Source organism: Carlito syrichta, unplaced genomic scaffold (assembly GCF_000164805.1).
Source record: "Carlito syrichta isolate Samal-C Ts95f unplaced genomic scaffold, Tarsius_syrichta-2.0.1 Scaffold311480, whole genome shotgun sequence".
In the NCBI taxonomy this organism is placed as follows: Eukaryota; Metazoa; Chordata; class Mammalia; order Primates; family Tarsiidae; genus Carlito; species Carlito syrichta.
This window is the reverse complement of record NW_007255576.1, coordinates 367,621-376,442: the sequence shown is the minus strand read 5'-3', so window position 1 is coordinate 376,442 and position 8,822 is coordinate 367,621. Positions and strand designations below refer to the sequence as shown.

Below are 8,822 nucleotides of genomic sequence, written 5' to 3'. Positions count from 1 at the left end.
AATTCATTACGTTTCTCAAAACTATCCATCATGCCCATTTGTGAGTGCTGGATGCAAAGATAAATCTTTGCAGAAGAGACATTCAAGGGTAGAGGAAGGAGAGGCAAGTCTGGTGTGGGGAGGTGGGAAGAAAAAAAATCAGGGTCTCCTAGTCTTCACCCAGTTTGGCTCGTTTGGTGTACTGGACTTCGAGGTACCAGGTCCCCGGATCCCACTCCCACGAGGAGAATTAGCACGGGCGGGCGAGCTGGGCGAGCCATTTAGAACCCCGGAACCTCGTGTGCTGGGTTCCGGCGGCAGCACGCACCCGGAAGCGTTTGGGCGCTGTACCGCAGTGCTCCGTGCCCCTCAGGCCCGTGCTGGGAGGAGAAAGCTAGCAGCTGAGGGCCGAGCAGTATTCGTGGTGATATCCCTTGTAGTTGACGGTCTGAGGCCAGGCCTCAAGTGAGAACGGCTTCACTATGATGAGCGGACGGCCGGGCCGAGTGCCCTTACAGTTCCTGCCGGATGAGGCGCGGAGCCTGCCCCCGCCCAAGCTGACCGACCCGCGGCTCCTCTACATCGGCTTCCTGGGCTATTGCTCCGGCCTGCTCGATAACGCGCTCCGGCGGAGGCCGGTGATGTTTACGGGTGAGGGCTGCGCGGGCGGGGTCGGCTGGGAGGAGAGGAGGTCTCTGGGCTGCGGGCCGGCCCGCCCTAGGCCTGCCTGAGGTGCTCAACTTTTCCGGGCGTTTTCGCCTAGCGGGTCCCAACTCGCTCCTCGCGACGTCCGCGCGCTGTTAGTTCTTCAGAGTCGGGCGGAGCCAGAGTGTCCTTTGGCACTTGAGGAAGCTGAGGTGCAGTGAAGCAGGAACTTGCCCTTGATCAGTGAATCTGTGAAGGACCCGGGACTGCCCCCCTCAGTTGACGTTGTGCTGTGTGCAAAAATGAGCCATGACTCCGTCACTCTTTGGGCGGTGTAGCATTTCGACCTCAAAGCACATTGTGGGGAGGTATTTTCCACAAACGAGGAAACAAGCCTATGAGAGGCTAACAACAACTTTCCCAAGGTCATGCAGCTGTAAGTAGCAGAACCTGTTTTTAGACCTCAGCGTGTACACTGGAAAACCAGTGTTTTTCAAGCTTAATGTGCATATCAACAGCCTAGGCATCTTGTTAAAAACGCGACTTCTGATTCATTAGGTCTGGGGAAAGGCCTGGTGTTACTAACAAGCTCCCAGATGCTGCTGGTAGTGGTGGCCTCAGGACCAGTTTGGAGGCTCCACACCACCGGGCTGTTTCATGCCAATGGCCTCCTCTCAGACTGACTGTTCTGATAATAACCAACACGGTCGCTTTGCTAAGGACTATCAATTTCCAAAGGGAAAAGAGGAGAAGAACTCTGTCTTTGAAGGCAGCTTTGATTATCAGACACAACTGCCAGAAGCTTTCTAGCCCCATAGGGCTAGTGGGAGCAAATGGAGGCAAGGGCCTCTGAATGGGTGGTGTTTGATGACGGAGTGAGTAGGAAGGGTTAGGGCGAAAAGGCTACAACAGAGATTCAAACAGAGCATGGCAATTTATTCTGAAGGCAGCCAGGAGTCGCACAAGCTTTTGAGAGCTTGGGGAGTGCACTGATCAGATCTGTGGTTTTTTGTTTTTTTTTTTATTTTTTTGAGTTGGAATCTCACTCAGTCACCCAGACTGTGTAGTGCAGTGGCCGCTCCCAGCCACCGCAGCCTCGCCTGCTGGGCCCCGGCGATCCTTCCGCCTCAGCCTTCCAAGTAGCCGGAATTACAGGCTTGCGCTACCATGCCCTGCTGATTTTTTTGATTTTATTGTAGAGATGAGGTCTCGCTGCCCAGGCGGGTCTCGAATCTGCGGGCTCAGGCAATCCACTCACCTCAGCCTCCCAAAGGCACAGGATTACAGGCTGAGCCACAGAGCCCGACTAGATCTGTGTTTTAAAAGGCCATTTCTGTCAGCAGTGGGAAGCACTGTTGGAGCAGAGGTGTACAATTAGGAAGAAGCTAATGCAACGGTTCAGGCAACTAGGAATCACCCCACTTGTGCCACTAGCCTCCTCTCAGCTGTATGTCATGCCTGGAGGTCAGCTCCCAACTCATCAAATCCCAGCATTTCCAGTACTCAAAAAAAAAATGGTATTGAAATCCCATCTCCCTTGAACACAACACCTCACCACAGAAAGGAATTATCTTTGTCCATTTCTGCCTCTGAGGACATGGGGCTTTCTCCCTCTTCATCGCCACTCCACATTTGCCCAACTCTGTCACTCGGTGTAATGAAACGAACTCCACTTTTGAACCAACAGCTGTATTCTGTTGTGTCACTTGGGCAAGTTACATGAGCAGGCTGATCAGAGCCAAAGTTTTCTCGTCTCTAAAATAAGAATAATTAATTTTTGCATATTTTTTGTGAGAATTGAGTGGGATTCTATAGGTAGAATGCTTGACATACAAAAGGGGCAGACAAGCCGGGCTCAGTGACTCAGCCTGTAATCCTGCACCTTTGGGAGGATGAGGTGAGTGGTTTGCCTGAGCCCGCAGGTTTGAGACCCGCCTGGGCAGCGAGACCTCATCTCTACAATAAATCAAAAAGTCAGCCAGGCGTGGTAGCACATGCCTGTAATTCCGGCTACTTGGAAAGCTGAGGCGGAAGGATTGCTGGAGCCCAACATGTTGAGGCTGCGGTGACCGGGAGCGGCCACTGCACTCCAGTCTGGGTGACAGAATGAGACTCCAACTCAAAAAAAAAAAAAAGGGGGTGGACAAAGTTCCCCTTCCTTAGTTCTTGTTATGCAAACCATTTATCCTATGCTCAACGTTTATGGAGCTCTTTCCTGTGCAATCACTGTTACATGCCCTTCAGAAGCTCCTAATCAAGTCAGGGAGACAAAACAGTCTTCTCCTGGTCTCGGGATAGTAGACACATGTTTTGAATAGAGGTGGGTGGGCAGAGAGCACTTTGGGAGAATGAGGAGGTACAAATGGGAGGGAAAACATTCCAGAAGAGGTAGAGGTTGGCCAAAATGTGAAGCATGTACCACTACCACTTCATCTCGCTTAATTGTTGTCAGTTTAGCAGTTTGTGCTTTTCTGGGAGGCAGAAGAGTGTAGTAGTTAAGAGCAGATGCTTTTGGGTTAGCACCACCTCCACCCTAACTAGCCATTTGATTCTGAGAACTAGATGAGATAATGTATAAACACTTAGCATAGGAGTAGGGGTAGGAGTTCCTGAATTCCTTGAGCTTCACTAAATTGCTTTGGAAAATTTAGGCCCTAAAGACTTTATTGAGATTGTTATCCTCAGAAGCATTTATTGAGTGCATATTGTGTTTGTCTAGCTCGGTGTTTTATGTATAGTAGGTGCTCAGTAAGTATTGAATAAGTATATGTAGATTACAAGGAATATAAAACATCCTAAACCCTCTAAAGGTTTACAGACCAGATGGCCATGTTCATTAAAAAGACAAATTGATGTACAGGTTTATGCATGCAAGGTAACAGATGTGACACACAAATGATGTTTCGAAGAGAGTGGAGGAGAGGGGAGAGAGAGGTGTGGTAGATTTTCAGACTACAGCTCTGGAGAGTACCTGGCATTCTGTGGGTAATAATAGGATAGTCTGTCGATGAAATAAAATTGTGCATATCTTTTTCAAATTAGCAAAAAATATTAAATATTATTTTTAGTATAAAACTTTTAAAATAACTGATACATAAAGTTGTGTATGTTTTCAGGGGTACATGTGATATTTTGATACATGCATACAATGTAATAATCAAACTGGGGCAGTTGGAATGTCCATCACCCCAAATATTCACCCCTTCTTTATATTGGGAAGATTCCAGTTTCTCTCCTCCAGCAATTTTGAACCATACAGTAAATTATTGTTAACTATAGTCACCCTATTGCACTATCAATAAATATAATTTTTAAAGTTTTTCTCCTGTTACCTGTTTTTTATTTGTTTGTTTTGTTTTGAGTCGGAGTCTGTCGCCCAGGCTGGAGTGCAGTGGCATGCTCAAGGCCACCCCAACTTTGGCCCCCTGGGCTTAGGCCATCCTTCCACCTCAGTCATCTAAGTAGCTGTAACTACAGGCACGGAGCACTACACTTGGCTAATTTTTTCATTTATTGTAGAAACGAGATCTCGCCAGGTTGCCCAGGCTGATCTCAAACCCCTGGACTCAGGCAGTTCTCTCACCTCTGCTTCTCAAAGTGTTGCGATTACAGGCATGAGCCACCGTACCCGGCCTCCCGTCACCTGTTTTTAAACTTAACCTTGTTGCTGGTTACCACTTACCTGCCCTAAAATTAGAATTAATTGGTAATCAAAATAAAATATTTACTGATATCTAGGGTAATATACCAGTAATTTTTGGTGTTCTACAAAGAGCACAATGGCTTCTAGGTTATAGATTCACTGAGTAAACAAAAGAATGGGAAAATTATTGTGGAGAGGTTGTGCATGTAGTGAGAGCTAGACCACCACTGAGAAAGAAGAAACATGGACTTGGGAAGAGGCCAGTCTATACCTTTAGGGCTGGGATGCTGACATTGTCATCTAAAACACTTACAGAGTCTTTTTCTGTGGCAAATATGGGTCAGCATAGAGAGACTAGGTCTTTGCACCTGTTAGTCCAGTGGCATGTGGGCATTCACACATACTGTGGTTTGCTATGTTGCACTGGGAAAGGAGTGATTGGTTGGGGAAAGAGATTGCAAAAGACCCTGGGCCCTGTCCAGCCCCATACCATAGGACAGTTTTCATTTTTATTACTGTACATATTTTCCAAAATATTTTAACTTGCATTTGTCTTGTTGTATATACTACTACTGTGAGAAAGAGAATAGATATTATTTCTGTTTTGTTTTATTTTATTTTATTTTTTGAGTTGGAGTCTCACTCTATCGCCCAGACTGGAGTGCAGTGGCTGCTCCCAGCCACCGCAGCCTCGACCTGCTGGGCTCCGGCGATCCTTCCACCTCAGCCTTCCAAGTAGCTGGAACTACAGGCGTGCGCTACCACGCCCAGCTGATTTTTTGATTTATTGTAGAGATGAGGTCTCGCCAAGTTGCCCAGGCGGGTCTCGAACCCGCGTGCTCAGGCATTCCACTCACCTCAGCCTCCCAAGGCGTAGGATTACAGCCTGAGCCACTGAGCCTGGCTTATTTCTGTTTTAGAAGTAGTAACTTGGGTTGCCCAAGGCCATTCGTTCATTTATTAAATATATATTAAATGCTATGTACTTGTACACAAAGGCAAACCACACATTAGCTTTACCTGGTGGTATAGACAGAAATAAATTACCCTTTTAACTCTAGGAAAGGTCTGGGAAGTCTTCTTGGAGGTAGTGATGTCTGGATTGAGTCTTGAAGGATGAGAAGGTCACTAGGCACAGAAATAACCAGTTGATTATTTAGCAGCATGAAAGTTTGTGTGAGGAATTAAAAGGAGTTCAGAGGCCGGGTACAGTGATTCACGCCTGTAGTTCAGAGGCCAGGTACAGTGATTCACACCTGTAATCCTAGCACTTTGGGAGGCCGAGGCAAGAAGATTGTCTGAGCCCAGGGGTTCGAGACCTGCCTGGGCAATGTAGCAAGACCTTGTCTCTACAATAAATAAAAAAAGTAACTGGACATGGGGGCGCACACCTGTAGCTGCAGCAACTTAGAGGCTGCAGTAGCCATGAGCATGCCATGTACTCCAACCAGGGGGACAGACTGAGACTCCAGCAACAACAACAAAAAAAAGTAATTTAGTATTACTGGAGCACAGTATGTATATCAAGTATCAGAAGATAAAGGTGGAAGAGTTGACTCATGAAAATTCAGGAGTTTAGACTCCTGTTGGACATAATTAAAGAATAGACAGGACTGGCAAGATAGGTTTGCATTTCAGTAAAATTCCTCTAGTGACAAGGTAAAAACTGGAATCAGAGTGGAGTGGCTCTGATGAAATTAAAGGAAATCCAGTTAGTACAAATAAGAGATAAGTTCCCTGGAGTGAACACAGGAAATAATTACAAGATAGAATTGACAGGACTCAGTGACTGGATGTGGGAGAAGAGGGCAGTAAAAGAATTACTGTGTTTGTGACTCAGATTCCTTAGTAAGTGGCCCTGTCATTCACTGTGATAGGAGTAAGAGGCATGAATGAGAAGGATATGAGTTCAGTTTAGGGTAGTCAGATTTTCAAACATGTCTGTCAAACATTTGGTTAAATATGTTATTCAGCATATGTGTCTCGGTTGGGCCATACTTATAGGTCGTTAGCACATGGGTAACGGATAAAACTATAAGGACAAATGAGTTCTCCAAAGGAATACATGTGAAGATAAGAAAAGGAGAGGCCTGGGGCTGGAATTCTGGGACAGAACTAGAAATTCAAACTTGAAGTCAGCCTTTTGCAAAAACCATTTCCATATATGAAGTTTACACCTTTGGAGTTCTCCTTCAGACTTTCAATTTTGACTTTTCCTAGATCTTCCCAGGTCCATTACACTAGGATGATTTTTTAAATATAGTTTTCGAATAGGTAATACATGCAAATGGTATAAAACTTAGAATGCAGTGAAGAAATTTCCTTTTATTATTATTTTTTTTGGAGTTGGAGTCTCACTCTGTCACCCAAACTGGAGTGCAGTGGCACATTCACGGCCACCACAGCTTTGACCCGCTGGGCTCAGGCAATCCTTCAGCCTCAAGTAGCTGGAACCATAGGCGTGTGCCACCATGCCCAGCTAATTTTTTGATTTATTGTAGAGATAAAGTCTTGCCAAGTTGCCCTGGCTGGTCTCAAACCCCTGGGCTCAGGCGATCCTCTCACCTTCACCTCCCAAAGTGCTGGGATTATAGCCGTGAGCCACTGCACCTGGCCTCTGAACTATTTTAATTCCTCACAGAAACTTCATGCTGCTAAATAATTAATTGGTTATTTCTCTGCCTGTGTTGGGATTATAGGCGTGAGCCACTGTGCCTAGCAAGGAATTTCTTGATAAGGTACATGTGTAGTGTACCTGACTGTTCTAATAACCAATAACTATGTAAATATAAATTGGGATATGGAATTGAGCCAAATTGCCTTTAGAACATTTGTGTGAGGACTTTACCTCTGTGTCATCACATACTGAGCAGACCCTAGAACACAAGTTAGTTTAGGTCTAAGGTTAACTTAGTGAAAAAGAGAAAAAATATTTTTTTCTGTTCTTAGTCCAGGATTTGCCACTTTGTACTTACCTACCTTTTCCATTAAATATTTTATAAAAATTGAATTACGCCGGGCTCAGTGGCTCAGCCTGTAATCCCGCGCCTTTGGGAGGCTGAGGTGAGTGGATTGCCTGAGCCCGCGGGTTCAAGACCCGCCTGGGCAGCGAGACCTCATCTCTACAATAAATCAAAAAATCAGCTGGGCGTGGTAGCGCATGCCTGTAATTCTGGCTACTTGGAAGGCTGAGGCGGAAGGATCACCAGAGGCCAGCAGGTTGAGGCTGTGGTGGCCGGGAGTGGCCACTGCACTCCAGTCTGGGCAACAGAGTGAGACTCCAACTCAAAAAAACAAAAAACAAAACAAAACAAATTAAATTACATATATACACACACACACACATACATACATACACACACACATACATACATATATATGTGTGTATATTGTAAACATTTTTTTTTCTTAGAGTGGTCTTCAATGGTAATAAAACTTAGATTTTAAAAATCTTGGGTTCTAAAACTGGATTTTACAAAGAAGTGCAGATGGGTCTAGCAGAAGATTTGCAGTCTGACTAAAGTTTGGTCAAGCAAAGAAAGTTTATCATGTCCTAGAGACTTATTTTCAGAATAAATATTCGTGGGAGACTTCATCTAACAGTGATTGTAATGCCCTTTCTTCAGACAGCTCGCTAATCGGCTTTTCTATTAATCACCTCTATATCCATTCACACGTACTAATATAATAAAGCTTATAATAAAAAATGGATTCCATTGATAATTATGTTTGCAGACTTAAATGTTGCTTTTCATAATTGCCAGATTTCTTTAAGAAGTAGTAGGATGGCCGGGCTCAGTGGCTCAGCCTGTAATCCCGCGCCTTTGGGAGGCTGAGGTGAGTGGATTGCCTGAGCCCGCGGGTCCGAGACCCGCCTGGGCAGCGAGACCTCATCTCTACAGTAAATCAAAAAATCAGCCGGGCGTGGTAGCGCGCGCCTGTAATTCCGGCTACTCGGAAGGCTGAGGCGGAAGGATCGCCGGAGCCCAGCAGGTCGGGACTGCGGTGGCGGGGAGCGGCCACTGCACTCCAGTCTGGACGGCAGAGTGAGACTCCAACTCAAAAAAAAAAAAAAAAAAAGTAGTAGGATGACCGGGCTCGGTGGCTCAGCCTGTAATCCCGCGCCTTTGGGAGGCTGAGGTGAGTGGATTGCCTGAGCCCGAGGGTTCGAGACCTGCCTGGGCAGGCGAGACCTCATCTCTACAATAAGCCGGGCGTGGTAGCGCGCGCCTGTAATTCCGGCTACTCGGAAGGCTGAGGGGGAAGGATCGCTGGAGCCCAGCAGGTCGAGGCTGCGGTGGCCGGGAGCGGCCACTGCACTCCAGTCTGGGCGACAGAGTGAGACTCCAACTCAAAAAAAAAAGAATCCACTAGGATGTCTCAAGGTCAGGGATCAAAGCTGTTCAGAATAGCCTTATAGAAAAGCTTTCTTTTTTTTTTTTTAAGACAAAAACTACTGTAACAATAACTTATATATCTGAAATGTACAAATTAAATTCTTTTTTTTCTTTTTTTTTTTTTTTTGAGTTGGAGTCTCACTCTGTTGCCCAGACTG

General features: G+C 45.9%; 1 protein-coding gene across 2 annotated transcripts in view; it reads left to right on the top strand.

Annotated features, from left to right (window-relative positions):
- Positions 1-316: 316 nt before the first annotated feature.
- Positions 317-8,822, top strand: part of NDUFC2 (NADH:ubiquinone oxidoreductase subunit C2) — a 12,744-nt gene continuing 4,238 nt past the window's right edge. The window contains exon 1 of one of the 2 annotated variants that reach the window (XM_021717901.1): positions 317-630. In XM_021717901.1, the coding sequence (XP_021573576.1) occupies positions 462-630 (169 nt within the window). In that variant the 5' untranslated portion in view covers positions 317-461. The remainder of the gene's footprint in view (positions 631-8,822) is intronic. The other variant, XM_008068703.2, reaches the window with a different exon arrangement.